Source organism: Zygotorulaspora mrakii, chromosome 5, assembly GCF_013402915.1.
Source record: "Zygotorulaspora mrakii chromosome 5, complete sequence".
Lineage (NCBI taxonomy): Eukaryota > Fungi > Ascomycota > Saccharomycetes > Saccharomycetales > Saccharomycetaceae > Zygotorulaspora > Zygotorulaspora mrakii.
Genome location: NC_050723.1, coordinates 75,464 through 97,527, shown reverse-complemented (window position 1 = coordinate 97,527; position 22,064 = coordinate 75,464). Strand labels below are relative to the sequence as shown.

The window sequence follows — 22,064 nt, the reverse complement described above, 5'->3', positions numbered from 1 at the left end:
GTACTCTATATACTTTATGCCTATTTTTCCTTTATCTGTTGTTTTAAAAGAGTGAAAGCTACAGCATCTCGAGCTCTTGCTACAGCATCTTCTATTTCTGCATCTAGTCGCTTCAGTTCCAACTTCCTCTCTGCTTTATCAGCATTATTTATCTGAGTCATAAGTTCATTCCATTTTTTCATGCTGCCACATCCGGAGAAAGCTAGAATTAAAGTTCCAGAGGGAGATTTATCATAAATTCGTTGCAAAGATGTCGTGAAAGTTTTTAGAGCTTCGTCTGGAGAAGGTATGACCTCAGTATTGGACATTCGTGGCAAGGCATAGCCTCTAGAATACTCGAGTCCCCTAAGTCTTCCAAGGAGAAAATCATAATTGTTTATCTTATTCTCCACAGCTATCAAAATTTCAGGATCGTTTGTGCATCGTATCGAGTTGTTCGCTTCAGCAATCCAAGGGAAAGCTTTCTTGGGTGCATAGTCATTGAGTTGGATTGATTTGATTTCTTTCTTTGCAAGCCTGTCAAAGATGCTTTCTGTATTCGTTCCGACACCAAAGGCTAATCCATGCAATATTTTGAGCTTCACTAAGTCCATGCATGCTCTAGCGTCTTCTACTGAATCATGACCAGTCCCGTCGTTTGTTTGAATGTCGTAATCAAGATATGTAGCTGCCAAGTAGCGCAACGCTGCCCTAAATGGAGGACCAGCCTTGTGCTCAAATATTACTGATGTATCGACAATTTTCGGGTGCCTTATTTTCAATACATTTAAATCGCTGTTTAGCGAGTGCCCAATGAGAATATCATCTTCACTAATCAACTTGAGAATATCATTCTGTACATCATTGAGCGATGTTGAAACGTTAATCAGTTTTTCTTCTGTGATACCACTGTATTGAGTCAAATAATCGATAATTGGTTGATCAGGTTTCACCAATTTATCATAAACCACATTTGAATCAAAGTCCACTATGCTCACCCTTGTCAGAACGTATCCCTCTTCTGAGAGACACATTTCACAATCCAGAGCAAAAATATGAGACCCTTCATGGTCAAACTTTACAGTATCTCTGAAGTTCGTCTTTCCAATTTCAGATTCTGCCTTAAAATACTCTGCATTTTTTGCTGTTGGGTCTAAAGATTTAGGATGAATTGGATATTCATACTCAAAGAGCTCATTTAAGCTTAATAAAAGATCATTTATTGTGATCTTTTTTCTTTCCAGTTCTTCTCGCAGTTCTTGTTTCTCCTTTTTTGACAACCTTATGTTAACATACGAACTATATGCTGAGTAAATTGTTGTTCGAGAACCTGGAGATCGCACCGGAAAGCAATTCAAATTTTTTACCATTTCCGAATCCTCTAATCCTTTTAAAATGGCGTTCTTCAAATTATCAGCGCCGTCACTGAACTTGCTCCCTTTCTCCAAATAAAAATCCTCTGTTTCCAAGCCGGGCACGAAAAGAAAAACCAGCTTCTTAATAGCTTTCGGATTTTCTACTCGAGCCCATCTCAATGGATTATTTGTTGCATTCATCAAATATAGGGTCAAGTCGTTTAAGTCCCGCACAGATATTCCTTTCTCGTAAGCCTTTTCCGTGACCTGAACACTAACTGGCTTATTAGAACTTCTCTTTTTCTTAGGAATTCCCAAAATACCATTCTTCGCCAACTTTCCGCTACTGTTGTCTTTAACAGCTGTGCGCGTTGAAACCGCAGACCCCGGTACTGAAACGGCACTGGATCTTCTTCTTTTCGGTTTCCTACTCTTACTAAATTCGGGCTTGACAATTTCATCGCTAGTTTCCACCGCCACGTCTTCTTTCGCGGTCCTCTGCATCAAATCAGATAGGATACTTCTAGTGTTTCCATCAGTCTCGGAAATACTTAATCTGGCCACTCTCGAATTCACGGTGCTTTCTTCCTTGGCTTCATTCGGCACAGCACTTTCGGCCATCACATGCATCTGATGTGATTTTTCAGATGCTCTCTCAGGAGGTGATACACCACTCATTCGAATAACCTCGGATTGCCAATTACAGTCTCACATTTATTAACGTCTGAGTTCAAGTCATAATTACTAAAACATGTGTCTCTTTCCAAGAATTGAGCGTTCTTGCAGAGCTTTTCAACATCTTAATCCGGGTTACGAACCTACGAACCCGATACTCAGATTAACAAAACAAGCATCAAAAGAACCAAATACTATCAATACAAACGTATTATTGAGCTTGAAACACTCAAGTGTTTTTAAATTTCCTAGACTATAATTTCGAAATCAAACCATGGGTCTAGTACCTACAGCTTTTTATATTTGTGTTAACTCTTTCTGGTGCACTTTTTAATTTCGATTCCTACCTGCTTAGATGCTGTTTATTCGGCATAGAGGTGCCTTGAGGTAGAGCCTGCTTCTTTGAATGCCGTCGAGTGGATAAACCTTTAAAATGTTAGCGTATTTGAAGGAACCAGTACTACGGGCAAGGGGGAGCCGTGCATAGACGCACCAATACATTTTTGAGGCCACCCTCTTGAAAGGAAACGTGGGCTCGAATACGTACAGTGAAAGCGAAAGAAGCAGGCCAAATACTGTCACATCTTGTTTCTTCTCACGTTTCTGGAATGAGCTGTACCCAGCTACCTTCTTTGTTGCCAGTCCTGCTCTATTTTGGTGTTTAATTTCAGAAAACGAAAGAAACAAAGTTGTCAACGGCTCAACAATAGGGCTGACTGTAAAGCAGTGGGGGTGCATTATTCTCAGGCCGCACAGTGAAAAATGTTACACCAACTGACTCGATATGAGCTGGGCTGTTTCTCAGAAATCGAGATGTTCAACTCGATCTCAAAACAAAATCAAAGTCACCACATAGCTCTATCTATAGAAGCAGCCACCAGATTTTACCTTTCTTTCTAGCGACACTTCCTTCTCTTGTGCTCTGTATTTCTGATTGGTTATATCTCGACGCCGATGTACCATTAGATTAGAAAGGGTCGTTATCGTATTGAAAGAGGTACTGCCTTTGAGCAACGGTAAATCAATACTCACCGTACTATTTTCAATGATTGGATGGAAAAATGATATGTCTGTTGAAGAGAAACCACACATAGCCTGCGTCACCTTCTCACCGTTTTACCAGTTTGCACACGATGCTGTGGGGTTTGCCCACATGTTTGCTCATATGTTTCTCACAGAGCTGACAGTGTATTAATGCATAGTCATTTAAAGATGGACAAGCAAGTGATGTTTAAGATAATTGAGGCGAAAATATTAAATAAGCTTGACAAGCTTAGTAGGACACATATATAAAATAAAGTCTGGAGGCCAGTTGATAGAGGGTCCAGCTGTCGTCAGGGTACCCCTGTAGCATGTCTTTTCGATCGCAATGCACAATAGATTTACCTACTAATATCAGATTAAAAATTTGAGAAAATAAATGGGTTTTGGCAATATCTAATGTGTATCAAGCCCTAGAAGTGATGACACAAAGTATTAGTAATTGGCATAGGAATAGGAATAGGAAAATTAATAACAGCTTGTTTCCAATACGGGCCAACTAGAATAGCTACCATGTGTACCTGCTTCTTTCAGAGTGCCTAGAACAGACTTAAAGCTATGCAGATCGGAAAAAAAACAGGAGCAATGTTACTCTTATAAGTATAACGACAAATGTAATAATGTGCTCTTTGTGATCCTAGTTATCCGCTTTTTTAATATGCAGTCCCATGCCGCTACATCCAGGACTCAACTCTTCATGTAATTCAAGGCTTGGGATCGCGTAATCACCCCCATTTTGTCTTCTGAAGTTGATAGGTATGGTTTCCTTGAATGAAGCTGTTCGCTTTCTCAAGTTCTCGGACACTTGTGCAAATCCTTGTGCATCCAAACTGTCGCTACGATAAACAACAAAAGGAGGCAAAACCTCATACCCCGAATAGAATAAGATGCCGTGATTAATAGGGTAGAGGAGATCGTCAATAGGGCCGTTTATACCCCTCGCACTGTAATGAGTCTGCCAACCTCCCACACTTGTAATAAGCATAGCCCTCTTTCCAAATAAGGTACCCTCACCGTAACGATCACCCCAATGAACATCATTATATTCACCGATCCCATAGCCGAAGCCGAAAGAGAACACGCGCTCTACCCATCCTTTGAGAATTGCAGGGACAGAAAACCACCAAAAAGGAAAAACTAAAAGTAGAGCATCCGCCCAGAGCAGCTTCTGTTGCTCTGCAACAACGTCATCAGTCAGTGTACCATTTTGTGTGGCATCTTTAGATGCCGCACAAACGAACAATCTCTCTGGTTTATATGCAGGAAAGTCATCTCTATCGACACTGCTTTTCCAATTCATAGCATATAAATCACTTACTTGAACTTCGTCACCAATGGCCTCAAAACTTTCTTTTGCGATATGAGCTAAAGAGCAGGTCAGAGAAGATTTTTCCGGGTGGGCCAGCACGATCAGTACTTTCATTGTTATAAGGATCGCTGATTTTTGCAATCTCTTTTACTTTTAAGCAAACCACGAAACCTTAGCCGGTGCCAAGTGGAATTGTGGAGTCGCTATATATCTTTGAATGAAGTTTCTCATTGCAAACTCTAAACCCTCATTGCTGACTAATTCACGGAAATCCATCATCTACAGTTTGCATTGGCTGCAAAGGGACGAGCCTCTGTTGACTTTTACCTCACCAGTTCCCTTTTACGAGCTGCCCCTTTTCACTCCTTTTCGACCCACAACGGTCATAAAAAAAAGATGATACCAGAGGACTGACCACTGGACGGCATGTAGGTTGTGCAACGAACTTTAATCAAGCAGGCATACTCTCAACTCTGATAATTAAAGAAGCGGACGCTGGGAGATACCAGGTGGCATCTTGATTGGGCTAGAAAACCGCTAACGAGAGCTCGTGATTACATGCACATTTAAATCTCGATGAGCCGAGGCTGTTTGGAGCTGTACTTTTATACATTGTCTCGGCAATATCAAGGTGGTGAATGTTGTTCTTAAGTATTGAACGGTACTCGATCATTAGGAATGCATATGTCATTTTTTGCTACATATCTTCCTGATGCCGTAAATGTGGATGCTCTCACCGATCTTCAATTCGAAGTTCCACTCTTACGCATGACCTGAGCGTTACAGAAATTGCGACTCTAGGGGCAGGCGAGATTGTCAATGCTGAAGTGTCGCATACTGCCACTGTCCATCTCACTGCCACCAATTCAAGTCATCGACATCTTCCTCTTTCTGTATAGTTTCACAACTTTAAATATTGAATTCTTTCCAATGCACAAATTTAAATCGCGTCCGCTTATAGTAGCATCCATGTAGGATTTTCGGAGTTTCCACTCATTTCTCAGATACTAAGAACAAGGTTTGTCTAGTGGAATCAACAAGTCATTTCATCTGAGTACTTATCTCAACACCTTCATAGTGTGAGCTCAAGCATTGAAATGCAGCTCGTTCCGGATCCTGTGGGTGGTGTAATGTGGATGAGGGTTTCAAAGTATTAATCAGTCCTTGTTTGTCGAATCAGCCCATTCAAGACTTTTCGCCTTATGGTACGTACAAAAAGAAAACTACTGTTAACAAAAGGATTATTAGCAGTCCAAGAGATCTACTTTCGTCAAGGAATTGATGGCTTCCACTTCTTTCTGCATTAAAGAACTTCAGATTCCGTGAAAAAAATATGACAGACAGGATCGGATCCATTACTATAAAAGATGCCTCGACAATGCGCTATTGACTTTGTTACTTTGATTCCTGTAGCTGGATCCGTACTATTGCAGAGCATAATGGAAGGCTTTTGGACTTTAGAACTGTTGAATAAAGCCTCCTCCTCGATGATAAAGATAAATACTTACAGAAAATAGAAGGAATAACTATAGGTACGAGATTTGATTCCGTATGTTTCTATTTAACAATTTAGAAAATGTCATGAGTAGTTTTTTCCTGTCATGACTGTAAACAACTATTGGTCGGGTCTCGTGTTGAATTCGTGAATGTCACTGCTATGTCATACAAATTGTGTTTTGAACTATCCTTTTTTTGAATCTTTCTTCAAGAGCTCTAAGATAAAGCGGATGGTACTGATACTCTCTTCCAAACATCTCCCTCATTGAATGAACTAGTGTATCAAGCCAGAGAAAATGACTTCCTAAGCATGAACGCACGTTATCATCATATGAAATCTCTCATATTTGGATCTGCAATAATTCACCTACAAGGAAGCTCCAAGGAGAGAAACCTATACGGAAGGACTAGTATTGTTCGCTTCGGCGCAAATATGACTTTTGAGTGAGTCAGCTTCGTCGGGTCTAAAGATATCTACTTTCAACGAAGAAGAAGAGGAAGCCAAATGAAAACTGCAATTCGCATATTCACATACCTTCAGTTAGACGTAGCTATGCTGATTGATCGGTACGATTTGCTCATAATCAGGAAATTGAAATGATTTGAAGCGGTGAAGCGCTCGCTTTATACCTGTAGCGGCATCAACGTATTCTTTTGTCCACCAGAGCGAGTTAAACAACTATATAAAAACCTAATCTCCTTTTGAAATGCGTTTATTGTCTATGAAAATTTATATTTGTTTGATTAACTAAAAAATGGTGATTCAGTAGTCACCCGAATTGTAAATACCGATGTCTACCTCTGCTTTCGCATTCGATTGATTAGCTTTGTTAAGTGCACGAACCCTTTCTAGCTCTTGGAGATATCCATCCTCCACACCAGTAACATAGTTCCCAGTAAAGACACCAACCTCGAATTTATCTATCTTGTCATTCTTACAACAATCGATCAAGTCCTCTAGAGATTGATATATGACCTTGTCACATCCGAGAGCCTCTGCTATCTGTTCATTGTTCTTGTTGTACGCAATCAAGTTTTTGGTATCTGTTAGATCAATGCCGTAAATATGATTATAGCGAATAGCAGGTGCTGCTGAAGCAAAGTAAACTCTGAGAGCACCTGATTCTCTAGCCATATTTACAATTTCAATCGATGTTGTACCTCTGACAATAGAGTCATCGACGATAAGAACATTTTTGCCCATAAATTCGGATTGCATAGGATTTAGCTTACGTCTCACGGAAGATATACGCTCTCTTTGGTTTGGCATGATGAACGTTCTCCCAACATACCTGTTTTTAACAAAACCTTCTCTATATGGTTTGCCCAAGGCATTAGCACATTGCAAAGCACATGTTCTTGCCGTATCAGGGACTGGGATAACAACGTCTATATCTTCAGATTTGACTTGTCTCAAAATGTTTTCAGCTAGCTTTGTACCCATATCAAGTCTTGTGTGATACACAGAGATACCATCAAGAACACTATCAGGTCTTGCAAAATAAACATATTCGAACAGATCCGGTCTATACGAGTTCATTGGTACTACCTGTTTAAATTCAGGTACTTGTTTGCCACAGTTCTTTGGAATTATGACTGCCTCACCAGGTAGGAGATCACGGTAGGTTGAAAAATTATGAGCTTTTAGCACAACACTTTCGGATGCCAACATATAGTCTTTAGTACCATTTTTATTAGTCCTTTCGCCAAAAAGTAGCGGTCTAATACCATTGGGATCACGAAACCCAAAGAGCGCAAATCCAGCCAACATACCAATACAAGCATACCCACCACGGCACAGGCGGTACACACCTTCTAACGCGTGGAAAACATCTTCATTGTTTACCCTGTATTTGTTGTGCTTCTCAAGTTCAGCCGCAAATATATTTAAAAGAAGTTCTGAATCACTATCGGTATTGATATGTCTGTGAACATCCTCATCCATATAGCGGTTCAATGATACAGTGTTGACCAGATTACCATTGTGGGCCATCATTACACCATACGGGCTATTCACGTAAAATGGTTGTGCCTCAGAGTTTGCTGATGAGCCTGCGGTTGGATAACGCAAATGTGCAATACCCATAGATCCTGCCAATCCAGAAATTCTTTTTTGTGTAAAAACATCACGAGCCATACCGTTACCTTTACATTGGTATATTCTACCACGAGATCCACAGGTTGCTATACCTGCAGCATCTTGACCTCTGTGTTGCAAGAATATGCATCCATCGCACAACTCAGGTGCTACAATAGAGGACTCGTCTGCCAAGGCAATACCCACTAAACCACACATTTTCTCAAATGTCTATAAAACCTCTTCGATTATATTAGCCTGCTCTGTAGAGCTCGTTTCCTTGTTTATCACGAAGAGAACGTGTAATGCTTGAATCTACTTCAAAGAGCTTCTGTAAGGCAGTTTCAAGAAAGTCTTTGCCATTATCGACCAAAATTTTCATTTTTTCTAATAGAGAAGCTGAAATTTAGTATAATTGAAATCTCTAATATTTTCATCAATTAAAAATTCTTGCATCAGAGTCATTTTTTAGGGCCATAGCCATATCAAACCTAAATTGTTAGTAAAAAGAAATTTGAATGGAAAAGTGAAAAAGTGAAAAAGCTCATTACACATTAGAAATTGAGATACTTGTGGAATATATATACAATGGTCCTCTTCGTTACTATGTACAGTCTATACTTACAAGCTAGACTTAATTTTGCTACGGCTAATCTTTTCCAAGATGGCTCTCCTGGCTCTCTTCCTCCTTAATTTCTTCTGCTAACATGTCGAGATTTTCTTGGATGTTCCAAAGCTCTCTGTAAAGAGAATCTGGTTTCCCTAAGAGTTCTGAATGCTTTCCTTCTTCTTTGACAGAACCGTCTTCGAGCACGATGATTTTGTCGGCGTCTGCAATAGTCCGCAGTCTGTGAGCGATATAGATACTCGTTTTTGAATTTTTGTCGAAATTGTTCCTTATAGTCTTAAGAAGCGACTGCTCGGTGTGGGTGTCTAGGGCACTTGTGGCTTCGTCAAAAAACATTATGTCGGCATTTTTAAGAAGTACTCTTGCAATTGCTAGTCTTTGCTTTTCTCCGCCGCTGATCATCAGGCCTCTTTCGCCGACAATTGTATTTGATCCCGCCGGTAGCTTGTGCATTAAACCACTCAATTGCGCTTTTTCAATTGCTTCGGTGACTTCCTTGTCCGTAGCATCGATCCGCCCAAACCTGACGTTCTCCCAAATAGTATCGTTAAACAGTGGAGTATCTTGTGGTACCACACCCATCACGCGTCTTAAAGAATCAATATCGTATTCTCGGATATCTGTACCATTTATTAGTATCCTTCCTTGTTCTGGATCGTAAAAGCGGAAAACCAACTTCAATATGGTAGACTTGCCACTGCCAGATGGGCCAACAATAGCAGTTTTCAAACCTCCGGGTAGTACAAATGATGCATTCCTGAGGATCTTTCTCTTGGTATCGTATCCAAATGTGACGTTTTCAAATCTGATCTCTAACGGGCCTTTGCCCGCAGGCAACATTAGTGGTCTTTCAACATTTTTTATTCTTATAGGATTTTCTCTTAGTTTGAATAGAGACTCCATATCGATCAATGACTGTTTCAGTTCACGGTACACACTGCCCAAAAAGTTCAGTGGCACTGAGAGTTGAAAAACCAACTGGTTGATCAATACTAGGTCACCTACGGTTAAATCTCCACCAATGACACCGGTGCATCCCATGTACATCATTGCAGTTAAAGCAGACGTGAATATCAAATTCTGACCTGAATTCAAAAAGGCTAGCGACTGAGCAACTTTAATCTGCGAGTCTCGATATTTCAGCAAAGAATCATGATACTTATTGGCAAGATAATTCTCGTTATTAAAATATTTTACAGCCTCAAAATTTATCAAAGAATCGAGTGCTACACTTGCACCCTTGTTATCTGCTCTATTAGCCTCCCGTCTGAATTCTGTTCTCCAGGCCGTCGTCTTGAATGTAAAAATACAGTATAATAACATTGTAGTGAAAGTTATACCAGCAAAGGAAGCCCCGAATTGATATGTCAAAATTCCGCAAACCACTGATATCTCAAATGCGATGGGAATAATATGAAACACCATCGCTTGTAGGACGTAAGAGATACCTTTAGTACCTCTGTCCATTGCTCTGGTTAATCCTCCCGTTTGTCTGCTCAAATGCCAACCAAGATCGAGTTTCATTAAATGTTTAAAAGTTTCTAAAGAAACAGTTCTGATAGCATTCTGAGCCACACGAGCAAAGACAGCATTTCTTAGCTCACCAAATAAAACTGCCCCGAATCTGGCAGCACCATAAGAAACAACAGTCAACCCAATTGCTGCCGGTAAAGCAACCGTGGCATCAGACCAATCAACGTTCATAGAGTCAACTGTTTGTTTGAAAAAAAATGGCACTTGCACATTCAATAATTTTGCACTTATCAGAAGAGCTATAGCAAATATGACTCTCGACTTGACTTTCGAGTTACCCCTTGGCCAGATATAATGGAAAAGGTTCTTTAGAATCTTCAACTCTGAGATGGTTGGCGCTCGGGACCCGGATTTGTCTGCCTTAGGTTTCGATGAAAGCACTTTCGTTTGATCGATAGATTTGCTCACAAGATTTCCTTTAGATTTCTGTAATAAGTAACCGTTTTTTTTGGAAAGGTTCAAAGTCCTGGCAGAGGAAAAGAAAGCTACCTTAAGTTTGAGTGGTCCTCTCCCTATTAATCGGTGCGGTACAAAAATTAGCGGCTCTCTTAAAAGGGGATGACCCACCCGTAGCATCGCTTGGAAATATGTTTACTGGAATTTTGATAATCAAATCAATTAATGTGTCAAACAACTCAAACTGTACAAAGGCTTGTAACAATTTGATAAGATTGCATTAGTATGTAGGTATTCATTACACTTAACGGAGTAAAAATGTGGAAAAAAGTTGAATTTGACATTTCACGTGAACCTTGATCAAAAAGGTTGGAGTGTGCTTTGATGATAAGACATGTCAAAGGTTGATCTTACTACTCTTGGCCCTATCCTTCTCAGTGTAGCGCCTCCCAGGAATTGTTCTTCATAACACAATTGTAAATATTATCATGAATTGGTTAATTGGCGAGCCTTAGTTGTGAGTAAGAAGTGTAGGCACAAAAATCAGCAAAAATATTATTAGGTCAAATATAACTATTTACATGCATATTGAAATCTTGAAATAAGTCTTGTAAGAAGGGAATATTTAGGGTTGGAAAAGCATTTAACGCTATTATCGCTTCGAGAGCTGTTTGATCTGTGCCTCGCAATCGTCAATGACGCTACTGCTTAGCTCTATCTTTTTCGAAAGATAATTCAGCCTACTTTTGAACAATTTTGTGTCCTCTACTTTGCCAAGTGGTCGCAACTCCTCCTCCCATTTTTTGATTCTGCCCGTTTCGAAGCTTACAACCCTCAAGAGATAACGCGTTTTGAGAATTGTCGACAACTCATTATCTTTCAAAAGATATTGAAATGCAGCTCTAAATAACGGTTTAGCCGGTTGAATCTCTTTGATGACACCTCTGTCTCTTGAAACACCTAGCAGGCCATTGTTTTCGAGCTCGGTAATACCCAATTCGGGTGCTGCTTTGAAAAGTGGCTTGAATACAATCTCCTCAAAAGATATCTTCGGCTTTTTACTTAACATTTCAATCAGTTCCCATGCCTGGGCGCTCTTTAAGGAATCCACCTTATCACTCAGGAAGATCTGTGTTATATGTTCCGAAGCTTGTTCAACCATTTTTTCGAGGGCCTCTTTGGGCTCTTCTCCAGATTTGACTCTTCTTACAAAAGCTTGCAGATCCAACATTCTACCACCTAGTGGATCCAACGCTTCGTCTATCTCCTGGGTGGTCCTGTCCGCCAAGACCTCTTTTTCAGTGCTTTGACTGTTATCATTGTCTTCATCTTTATGCAATTGATCTCTTAATTGAGCTAAAACGTACTTCTTGGAATTTTCCTTAGACGCATCAGAAAGAATCAAAGTTTTGAAAACTTGAGTTGGCAGAGATTCGGAAAGCAGCTGATTAGGTGCTACAGATTCAGTCAAAAAGATAACGTGGGCCAAGTTCATCTGCAATAACATGGCTGCCCAGTCGGATAACTCCTTATAAACAAATCCATTTATTTCAGATTTGCCCGTGAATCTATCGATGACAATAACTGGCTTCTCTTCTGGGTGTTGTTGCAAATAATCTTCTTCCTTCACGTTGACCAAATCTTCACCCACTTTGACACTAGATTTATATCCCTTAAGAGCGATGTGTCTTATTGACATCAAAGAAGTTGTCAGCATATTTCTAAACTGTGCTTCTTTTGTTTCAGAAAGACCACTCTTTTGACCAGTTAAACCCTGTACCATCAAGTCGATTACATTAGTAATGGAATTAAACCATGGGAATATTGGGAAATATCCCAACTGGCTTGCGGCAGTTTTCAAAAATTTGGCGTCAGTACGCGACTTAATAAACTTATCGCAGTCCAAATATAAGACATTTTCTCTCTCCAAAAGTGTATGTTGCATAACGAGTTCATGCTTCCCAGAGCCACGAGGGCCTCTAATAACGACGAATGTGTTATTATTCTCCTCTAGCCACATTTTCAAATCGTTCACTTTTTCTATACGTTCTTCCCATAGGTGTTTTTTCGACTGAGAAGAATCTTCAGAATACCAATAATTTCTAAATTGCGACATTGTTGAGGAGCCTAATTTTCTGATACGTTTTAACCAATGGTTATCCCAGGATATAGAATATCTGTGGGTAATCTTCTGCTCTATAGAAAACTCTCTGATAGGATCAAAAATTAAAACGGCAACGATAGACAGGAGAGCGATTACAACTGGAATGGCTATTCTCGTATGGTTCACAAAAAAGTTATTGAGCAGGTGACCTTGTGCGATTCTTTCATATTGAATATGTAGCACCGTATTGTGAATTTCGATACCTGAAACACAATTCTTGGCGCATATCGCACCCCTAAAAGATCTGTATTTGACTCTGGCGGAGTTGTCACTACCACTAGCAGGAAAAATATCAGAAATAGTGCCATATCTTCTGAATAGCGAATATATTTCTTCTTCGGTAAGGGCAGGCCCTTGAAACTTTATGAGAATAGTCTTATTTGGCAACCTCTTCAAGTCTTCAATCCACGGGTATCCCTTTACTGGAAAGGCCGATGCTTTGGTAAAATAAGAGAGAACCGGTGTGCTCGATTCCTTGGCTGTGTTCTGTTGTATCATGGCATTAACTTGAGCTTTCGTGTATTGAGGTGGTACCAGAAATGTGGCAAAGACGCCCCCGTCTCTCTTCACGGGGATTGAGGATATCAACTCTAATCCATAGACAGGGTTGCTTGGCGGACTCGCAAAGTTCTTAATCTTTTCTCTTACAGCGTCTCTTGACTGATTCGTAAGCAACAGATTGTACCACTGAGCAGGACTCCAAAGCGATGTCGCTCTCGGATATACATTGTCGAAGTAAATCAGCGTCTCCTCCTCAGTCTTGTGGATTATACCAGTATCTGTTGCAGTCGTGGATTCACCTGCCTGTACGTCCTTTTGCTGAATTTCAGAAGATACATATCTCTTAACCCTAGAAACCGAGGGCCAATGCAGACGATTTACTCGCCTTCCCACCAATGATCTGGCTGAATATAGTCTCAAAAACATGGCAAAAAGCAGGCTAACAGCTGTCTTATATATAAACCTCACCTACCTCTAACAATCACAACGATCTTCACAGGGTTCACTGAATGTCTTCTGGTACTTGTAACATTCATTATCATTTGGCCTTCGGGTAACGAAAGTCTCTTACTTTCACTTTCTAAGTTTGCTTCCCGGACATCCTGCCCCCTTTCGAAACGGCAAAATTAAGGTATGCCCCGTTTTCAAAACGATCCATGGCGGAACAGAGAGGGACTTGGAAGAATTGTGTTCTCGAAGGTCTTCAAAAGCTTTCATCCTCCCAGCATCTTTTACTTATTGAACAGATCTTGCTTTCAAGTGACAGACTGATTTTATAGAGTGATGACTGAAGAGATAACCGGTACGGTTACGGAACCGATTGATCTGGGTAAGACGATTGGTGAAGTACTTCCTAAACTTGATAGTGAAGAAGAGATAGAAGTTCAAACGGAGCATGGATTCACGTGGCATATTGATAGATGGTATGAATTGACCAATGATAAGTATGTCTCACAAAGATTTAGAATTGGTGAGTTTGAGTGGGATTTGCTTCTCTTCCCACAGGGAAACCAGAATAAGAGTCTGGCTGTTTACTTAGAACCGCATGCGGAAGAGAGAAGAAATCCAGAATCGGAAGAAATGGAGGTGGTGAATCCTGACTGGTATTGTTGCGCTCAGTTTAGCATTGTGCTCTCAAAACCAGGAGAGGATGACAAAGTCCACATAGTCAACAGCTCGCATCATAGATTTAATGCCTCAGATACTGATTGGGGGTTTGCAAACTTTATAGATCTGAATCATTTGAAATATCCCACTAAAGGGCGCGTGTCGGGTCTTTTAAGTGATTCGAAACTGAATATCACGGCATACATACGAGTCCTGAAGGACAAAACTGGGGTTTTATGGCATAATTTTATCAATTATGATTCCAAGAAAGTAACTGGTTACGTGGGCTTCAGGAATCAGGGGGCAACGTGCTATTTGAATTCATTACTGCAGTCATATTTTTTCACAAAGTATTTCAGGAAACTGGTATACCAGATACCCACTGAAAACGAAAATCCTAATGATAGTGTGACACTTGCTCTACAAAGGGCATTCTATCAGCTACAGGTCTCTAAGTATCCGTTGGATACTATGGAGTTAACGAGATCGTTTGGGTGGGATAATGTCGAAGCGTTCACCCAGCATGACGTTCAAGAGTTGAATCGTATTTTAATGGACAGATTGGAAACAAGAATGAAGGGCACATCCGTTGAAGGCAAACTAAATGAGCTGTTTGTTGGAAAGATGAAAAGCTATATCAAATGCATAAATGTTGACTATGAAAGTGTGCGGACGGAGGATTTTTGGGATATTCAATTAAATGTAAAAAACATGAAGTCTTTAAAAGAATCTTTCGAAAATTACATAGAAGTGGAGTTAATGGATGGAGAAAATCAATATGCAGCTCAAGATTTTGGCCTTCAAGATGCCAAGAAAGGTGTCGTATTCGAAGCATTTCCTTCCGTACTGCATTTACAATTGAAGAGGTTCGAGTATGACTTCAACTATGATCAGTTGATTAAAGTGAATGATCGTTATGAATTTCCTGAAAGTATTGATCTCTCTCCATACATGGATAAAGATGTCTTGAAGGCAACCCCTGGTCCTCGCATCTATAATTTGCATGGCGTTTTAGTTCACACAGGGGATATATCAACCGGGCACTATTATGCATTGATAAAACCGAATACTGCAGACCAATGGTATAGATTTGATGATGAAAGGGTTTGGAAGGTTACTAGCAAGCAAGTTTTTGATGACAACTTTGGTTTCGATAGGTTACCAGACGAAAAACTTCGTACTATGACTCGGGAACAGTGTCAAGAATACTTAGTTGCCCGTCATACAAATGCTTATATGCTTGTCTATGTGGAAGCCAGCAGGGAAGATGACTTGTTGCAACCAGTTACTGAAACAGACGTACCTGAGCATGTTGTACGCAGCGTCCAACAGGAAAACACTGAACGTGAGGCAAGAGAGAAAGACATTAGAGAAGCTCACTTATACACTTCAATTCGTGTCAATTCTGCAAAAAATTTTATTCATTACGAGGGCTTCGATATTTGTCCAAACATGCGCTCATCTACATACTCGCCAGAATTGAATTCAGAGGATGCATCATCAAAGTTGTTGAGGATAACTTCGAAAACTTATATGAAAGATGTCTACAAAAAGCTTAATGAGCAGCTAGGCATACCACATGGCAAGAACGTTAGGTATTGGAAGATGGGATTTCGTAGGAATGCTACTCTACGTCTAGAAGAGCCACTACCCCCAGATATTGAAGAAATGACGCTGGAAGATATTTTTGAAAATGAGAGCACTGGGAGAGTATCGGCTTTAGACATTTTTGTTGAAGAGCCGTATTTGGACCTAAACTTTCTGGTGAAATTAAAAATTTCGGGTGTTCTGCCATCCGTTTGCCTAACTGATGAATTGATTGATAATTTAAGGGAGAATGTCACAAAGCTTGTCTCTCAGGATGAAATACCGCTAATTAATGCTGATTTGAACTCCCAACTTATTTTTTTGAAGAAATTCGACCCACAGTCGCAGTCATTAAAAGGCTTCGGATATTGTACAGTAAATCAATTAAGTAGTGTATCAACTCTTACCGATGTTGTGAATGAAATTAACGGTACAGTGGGGCCACTGGAGTTTTATGAAGAGTTGCAACCAGGGTCCATTGAGTTAGTTCCAAACCAGGAGAAATTTTATGCTGCCGAACTGTCATCAGGAGATATTTTAGCCTTCCAAACCAAATCGGAAGTACCTAAAGTACTTCCGGTATACAGGAACCTTCTTGATTTTTATCAGTATTTGCGGCACAGAATTAAGCTTACTTTTACGAAAGCTGAGGAATCAACAGAGGAGTACGTTATACAGAACTCTTCTCCAGAGAGTTTTGAGTTTTGGATATCAGCACATGCGACATACACAGAAGTTTCCAACGTAGTTGCACTGCATACTAATGTACAAGCGGAATACCTTAAGATTTTTGCTCTCTACGCTAATGGTAGATTCCCAATGAAATCAGACTCGGTCCTCAGCGATTATATCGTTAGAGATTATAATTGCGATGTTAAGCCATTGTTTGAATACGAGGTTTTATCTGTGCGCTTAAAAGACCTAGAACATTTAAGATCTTTGAAATTACACTGGCTCAGAGATAGTTATATCCACTATCAGACTTATGAATTCAAAGTGAAAAATGATTGTACGGTAAAGGAGTTTTTAGACAAAATCCAAGCGAAAATAGGTTTCTCTGATGAGGAAAAAGGTAATATTCTACTTTGGACAAATTATAATTTTCAATTTCAAGGCATATTGTCAGAAAACAGTACAATGAAGAGCATAGGAAAATCTGTTCTGCTATTTGGCCGTATTCTTCCACAAGAGCTAGCTCTCGTTAGACAGATGGACAATTCTGCAGAAAATGCAGACAATGACGCTATCGACGAGGAAGACTTGGGAACTGTAGAAAATGATGACCAAAGTATAAAAGGGCGTTTAGTGGCAGTGGTTCAATACTTCAAGGATATGGAAAATAGGCATGGTATTTCGTTTTTATTTGAATTATTACCTAATGAAACATTTTCTGAAACTAGGGCAAGATTACATGAGAAATTTGGCCTGGGGCAAAAAGAATTTGCAAAAATCAAATTGGGCATATCGTTCAGCACTCCCACAGGAACCTCTTTCAGGCAATTGCAAGGCTATTCTGAAGAGGAGCTTGGAAAGCTTGTTTTGTACAACGTCATGAGCAGCTTGGACTGCATATATATGGATCATCCAGATAGGTTGAGATCTCAAAGTGCGCATGATAGGCCAATGGTCATCAAAAACTGATCACTGGATTTTTGATACAGGTACACTAAGGGTAGAGACTTTATTTAATACATGATAATTGATGTGATGTCGTTATAATTACAAGCGGCCATATATACATAACTGTATGTGGTCATTCTTATACAGCACTTAGATCCCATGCATTAGCATCTTCCTAATCTCGGTACTACTCAACTTCTCCTTCCAGCCATCTTCCTCGTCTCCTCCGAGCACATTGACGACGCAAATATCTAGTTTTGGGAGCCCTTTCTCTACTCTAGTTTTATTAACGAAATCGCCTCCTGCGACCGTCTCTCTGCTCACTACCAGACATTCAATCTCAGGAACCGTTCCGGTAGGTCCGCAGACATCTTTAATTGGGACAATTTCTACCTTCAATGATGGTTTCAACAGGTTTAGAAATTGTCGCACACTTCCACATCTTTTCTCAAAAGACTCCAAATATTCTTTGTATTTTTTCTTCAATAACAAATCTTGATGAGTCACTCCGACTATAATTCTGGTTGAGGTTATGAAGGATGCAATACTCAAAAGTATCTTGTGTCCATCATGAATATGATCAAAGGTACCACCCAAGGCGCTCACTGCATATTCATCACAGTCATTTCGCTTCTCTGGAAACAAATTTAATTCTCTTTCTCTTCTTGGCTGATTGAAAATATCATAGTTCAAGGCATCGAATTCTTGAACAAGCTCCTTTGCTGGGATAAATAAATAGTCTAACCTTAAATTATCTTTAGCGTACTCGCCAAAGAGGATAGTAATTGACATAGTGTGCAAGTTTTTTGCTAATAGAACATCTCTAGAAATGCTGTAGAATCTTCCAAGTACCCTGTCAAGCCAAATAGATGAATCAAATGTGTCCAAAAGTATGATGTGTAGTTCGCTTGATGCATCAAATTTCAAATTTTGAAAAAGCTCACAAAAGAGGTTGTGCAATCCTTCAAAGTTTAAACTTTCAATTTCCTGAAACGCAATCGCTGCCACTACCATTTCTTCCCCTTTTCCCTTCTGTGAACTTGTTGAAGTTATTACCTGTGTGCGATAATATCACTAATTAAGTAAATTGAGAGCAAAGCTAACATAAAACGAAAAAGTTCAAGAAAAGACGATTGAAGTCACTAAAAAAACATTAAACTTAAGATGTCCACAAACCCGAATGACGCTAGTGAGGAGAGTCAGAGAAGTAATTGGAAAGTTTTGGATGCATACTTGGGTTCAGTTTTTCAAAATGCTGACAGCACGAACTTCGAATCCTCTTTATCAGACTTAATGGAGGTGAACATCATCTTGACAAAGAACCTTATAGTCTACCATTTATTAAGGTGCCAAAAGCTAAAATGTGATGCAGCAACATATGGGCTACTCGCTGCAAAGCTTAACTCTTTGTTCCCGGATATTGGTGGAATATTAGTGAAGGAAGGAACTGCCCAATTTATTGAGGCATACAATAGGCAAGATAGAAGGGCAGCTGTTGCGATATTATCTCTTTTAACCCATTTATTCAATTATGAAGTTGTTCATGAGATTGTTATTTTGCAGTTAATGCATTTACTATTGGAAAATTGTGACAACTTCTCAATAAGTTTAGTTGTCAACTTGCTGAGAGATGGTGGAAAACATTTGATGGAGGTTAGCAACACAGCCCACAATATGGTATATGAAAAACTCCGAGAGCTTTTGCAAGCGGGATTGCTCTCTAGTTCCACAGCCAAGGCTGTCGAGGAGCTTTTTGACATAAGACGGTCAAATTACGGGGATGCTCAGAGTAAAATTTTAGCAGAAGCGCTGGAAGGTGAGAGACACACTCATACATTCATTATAGATAATGATACAATCACACCCTCAAATAACCTGGGTGAATTTGAATATGAGGCAAATTTCTTGAAGACCGCAGAGTTATTCGAAGCTCTCAATGAACGCTTTTTGCTAGAATCTAATGAGAAGCTGGCTCCTCAAACGAATGTGCTGCTTGCTAAAGATATGACAGGAAAAAATGAGATTGAATTCAAAAAACAAATATATTTGATATTGAAAAGCTCTTTATCGGGCGATGAAGCTGCGCATAAAATACTGAAACTTCGGATATCCGACCCAGAAAAGCACAGGGTTGTAGATGTTATCATCAAATCAAGCATACAGGAGTCGACATATTCGAAATTTTATGGTCTCCTTTCCGAGAGATTGTGTTCTAGTCATAAATCATGGAAGCCTGCCTTTCAAAAGATTTTCAAGGAAAATTACGACAATGCTGAGGATTTTGAGCCTTTCCAGCTGAGAACAATGGGAAAATTTTGGGGGCACATTATAGCCTCGGACTATATCGGTTTCGAAGTCTTTGAATGCATTAAAATGAGTGATGAAGATACCACTGCTCCGGGACGTATTTTTTTGAAATTCATAATGCAGGAACTTGTGGCCGAGCTGGAAATCAAAGAGTTGGAAAATAGGCTTCAGGAGGACTACGTGCAACCATATCTGGCTAACATGTTTCCAATGAGCGACCCTGAAAAGATGCGATATTCGATCAACTACTTTACTGCAATAGGTCTTGGTACTCTGACGCAAAAAATGAGAGGTCAATTAGAGATCGTCAACCAATCAAAAAAAATTCCAGATCTTGGGAAGAATGAAAGTACGACAAATGGGTTAAGAGAAAGGGATTTGCATTTCGCACCAAAGTCAAGATTTGACAAAAATCCTACGATGCCTAACAGGAGTAGAGGCAGGTCCAAAACACCTCCCAGGAGACAACGGAGGGGTTCTCTTACTCCACCTAGAAGAAGGAACCGTTCTAGAAGTCCTGTTACAAGCCGTTTTAGCAAATAGTAATTATAAAAGCATATGTACGTACATATAAATAGAGATGTATGTAGAATCGGGGTATAATTAGAAATAGTCACAAGCAAAATAAACAGCAAATGTCAACCGCTCGCAACCATATCAATTGTAAAGAAAGGTAAAATTGAAATGAATCATAGACTTTGATGATATCAGAGTATCAAAAAAGTCACGAGTGTGAATACACATTCTGAAGAAACGATCGAAGAAAAGAAAGAACTGCGTAGAAGGGATATTGAAAAATAACGGATCAGATATAAATGTTACTCCGTTGAGTAAAAAATCATAATACTATTTGTTGAGACAACTAGTTCGATAGAATACCAAAGTATTTTTCGACGCCATAAGCACCATCAGCCTTCCATAAATCGTTGAAAGCAGTGAAGACGTAAGTGTCAGAACCACATTCGCTGATGATAGATTTGACAGCAGCCGCTTGGTTTTCCTTAGATGGGACAGCAACACCAAAAGTTTGACCTTGAGATGGCCATCCGGATTCTGTTACAACAACAGTCTTTTCGTTATTACATGCGGTGGACACTCTTTGGATTTGTTCCAGTAACCATTTACCAGAGTCGGAAGCAACGGTGTTTTGATCGAAGTACGCGTGCGCGTTAACACCCATGTAATCAGAATGTTCACAAAGACCTGGGTTGTTGATAACGGCGATGAAAGTTTCAACAGAAACAACTGGACCACTGTAGCCAGCAGATTGCAAAGCGGATCTACCAGTAGAAACATATTCACCAACTTGAGATACAGTGGCTTGACCACCGTTAACCAATTCATTACCAATAGAGACGGTGACGACGTCATCCCAAGAACCGTACTGGTTGATAGCATTAGCCATTTGGCTGATACCGGATTCAATTTGGTCCATGAAAAAGATACCCAAAAATAGCTTTTGAGAAGAGCTCTTTGCCTGCAAAGCGTTTTCAACCTGGTTACAGTCGACACCGTATAATCTAATGATTGGGTAGTCTTTCAATTGTTCGAAATCTGAAGCGACTTCGCTAGCAGATTTACAGCCACCGTTTGAACTGTAAGGAGAGTACACGATACCTTTAGCACCGCTGGCACCGACTAGAGAGTCAGAAGATCCAGATGAGCTGGAAGAGCTGGAAGAGCTGGAGCTGGAAGAACTCGAAGAGACTGGAGCTGGGGAAGATGAAGCAGCGGAAGTTTCCTCAGAGGTTGCTGCACTGCTAGAAGCTGGGGCAGCTGGAGCAGCCGATGAGGTAGGAGCTGGGGCAGCAGCTGGAGAAGCTGGAGTAGCAGCAACCTCGGCAGCTTGGACGGCTGGCACGGTGGAGGCGCTTGCAGCACCGTTAGCGCCTGCACCAACAACAACGGTGACTTGAGCCTGCACAGTGGTGGTCACAGCGTCACGTTTGGCGACTTTGTGCTCGTGACCTAGAGGAGCAGCCATGGCAGCACCTAAAAGAGAGGCACCGGCAATAATGTTCGTAATACGCATTTTTCTGTTCTTGTTGGACTATAGCGGTCGTCGAAAGGATCTATCTGGTAAAGGAAGGAATGACTTAGTTGGAAGTTAATAAATAACCTTGACGATGTTCCACAGTAATAAAGTGTTAAAGAGAGCTTGTGACGCTAAAAATGAATGTATTGAATGAGTGAAGAAGCACAAAGACTAAAAGACAAAAATATCCAAGTTTCAGAAACAACTGTTGGCAGAGAAAGCTACTAAATATCACACTTGGTTATATTTAAAA

General features: G+C 40.1%; 9 protein-coding genes across 9 annotated transcripts; 2 read left to right on the top strand and 7 right to left on the bottom strand.

The window, feature by feature from the left end:
* Positions 1 to 20: 20 nt before the first annotated feature.
* Positions 21 to 2,012, bottom strand: RNH70 (Rnh70p; the record flags this gene model as incomplete). Its single annotated transcript, XM_037288793.1, has 1 exon — positions 21 to 2,012. One exon carries the CDS (start codon positions 2,010 to 2,012, stop codon positions 21 to 23), a length of 1,992 nt encoding a protein of 663 aa, XP_037144688.1.
* A 1,675-nt stretch (positions 2,013 to 3,687) lies between these two features.
* Positions 3,688 to 4,473, bottom strand: HG535_0E00440 (NAD(P)H-dependent oxidoreductase; the record flags this gene model as incomplete). The annotated part of the gene is made up of 1 exon (XM_037288792.1): positions 3,688 to 4,473. One exon carries the CDS (start codon positions 4,471 to 4,473, stop codon positions 3,688 to 3,690), a length of 786 nt encoding a protein of 261 aa, XP_037144687.1.
* A 2,146-nt stretch (positions 4,474 to 6,619) lies between these two features.
* ADE4 (amidophosphoribosyltransferase) lies at positions 6,620 to 8,152 on the bottom strand (the record flags this gene model as incomplete). Its single annotated transcript, XM_037288791.1, has 1 exon — positions 6,620 to 8,152. One exon carries the CDS (start codon positions 8,150 to 8,152, stop codon positions 6,620 to 6,622), a length of 1,533 nt encoding a protein of 510 aa, XP_037144686.1.
* Positions 8,153 to 8,582: 430 nt separating this feature from the next.
* ATM1 (ATP-binding cassette Fe/S cluster precursor transporter ATM1) lies at positions 8,583 to 10,670 on the bottom strand (the record flags this gene model as incomplete). The annotated part of the gene is made up of 1 exon (XM_037288790.1): positions 8,583 to 10,670. One exon carries the CDS (start codon positions 10,668 to 10,670, stop codon positions 8,583 to 8,585), a length of 2,088 nt encoding a protein of 695 aa, XP_037144685.1.
* Positions 10,671 to 11,142: 472 nt separating this feature from the next.
* Positions 11,143 to 13,581, bottom strand: YME2 (Yme2p; the record flags this gene model as incomplete). The annotated part of the gene is made up of 1 exon (XM_037288789.1): positions 11,143 to 13,581. The coding sequence occupies one exon, from the start codon at positions 13,579 to 13,581 to the stop codon at positions 11,143 to 11,145; it is 2,439 nt and encodes an 812-aa protein (XP_037144684.1).
* Positions 13,582 to 13,938: 357 nt separating this feature from the next.
* On the top strand, positions 13,939 to 17,490 carry UBP15 (ubiquitin-specific protease UBP15; the record flags this gene model as incomplete). Its single annotated transcript, XM_037288788.1, has 1 exon — positions 13,939 to 17,490. One exon carries the CDS (start codon positions 13,939 to 13,941, stop codon positions 17,488 to 17,490), a length of 3,552 nt encoding a protein of 1,183 aa, XP_037144683.1.
* A 129-nt stretch (positions 17,491 to 17,619) lies between these two features.
* Positions 17,620 to 18,483, bottom strand: CAB4 (putative pantetheine-phosphate adenylyltransferase; the record flags this gene model as incomplete). Its single annotated transcript, XM_037288787.1, has 1 exon — positions 17,620 to 18,483. One exon carries the CDS (start codon positions 18,481 to 18,483, stop codon positions 17,620 to 17,622), a length of 864 nt encoding a protein of 287 aa, XP_037144682.1.
* Positions 18,484 to 18,633: 150 nt separating this feature from the next.
* CWC22 (U2-type spliceosomal complex subunit CWC22) lies at positions 18,634 to 20,319 on the top strand (the record flags this gene model as incomplete). The annotated part of the gene is made up of 1 exon (XM_037288786.1): positions 18,634 to 20,319. One exon carries the CDS (start codon positions 18,634 to 18,636, stop codon positions 20,317 to 20,319), a length of 1,686 nt encoding a protein of 561 aa, XP_037144681.1.
* A 319-nt stretch (positions 20,320 to 20,638) lies between these two features.
* On the bottom strand, positions 20,639 to 21,808 carry SCW10 (putative family 17 glucosidase; the record flags this gene model as incomplete). Its single annotated transcript, XM_037288785.1, has 1 exon — positions 20,639 to 21,808. The coding sequence occupies one exon, from the start codon at positions 21,806 to 21,808 to the stop codon at positions 20,639 to 20,641; it is 1,170 nt and encodes a 389-aa protein (XP_037144680.1).
* Between the last annotated feature and the right edge of the window lie 256 nt (positions 21,809 to 22,064).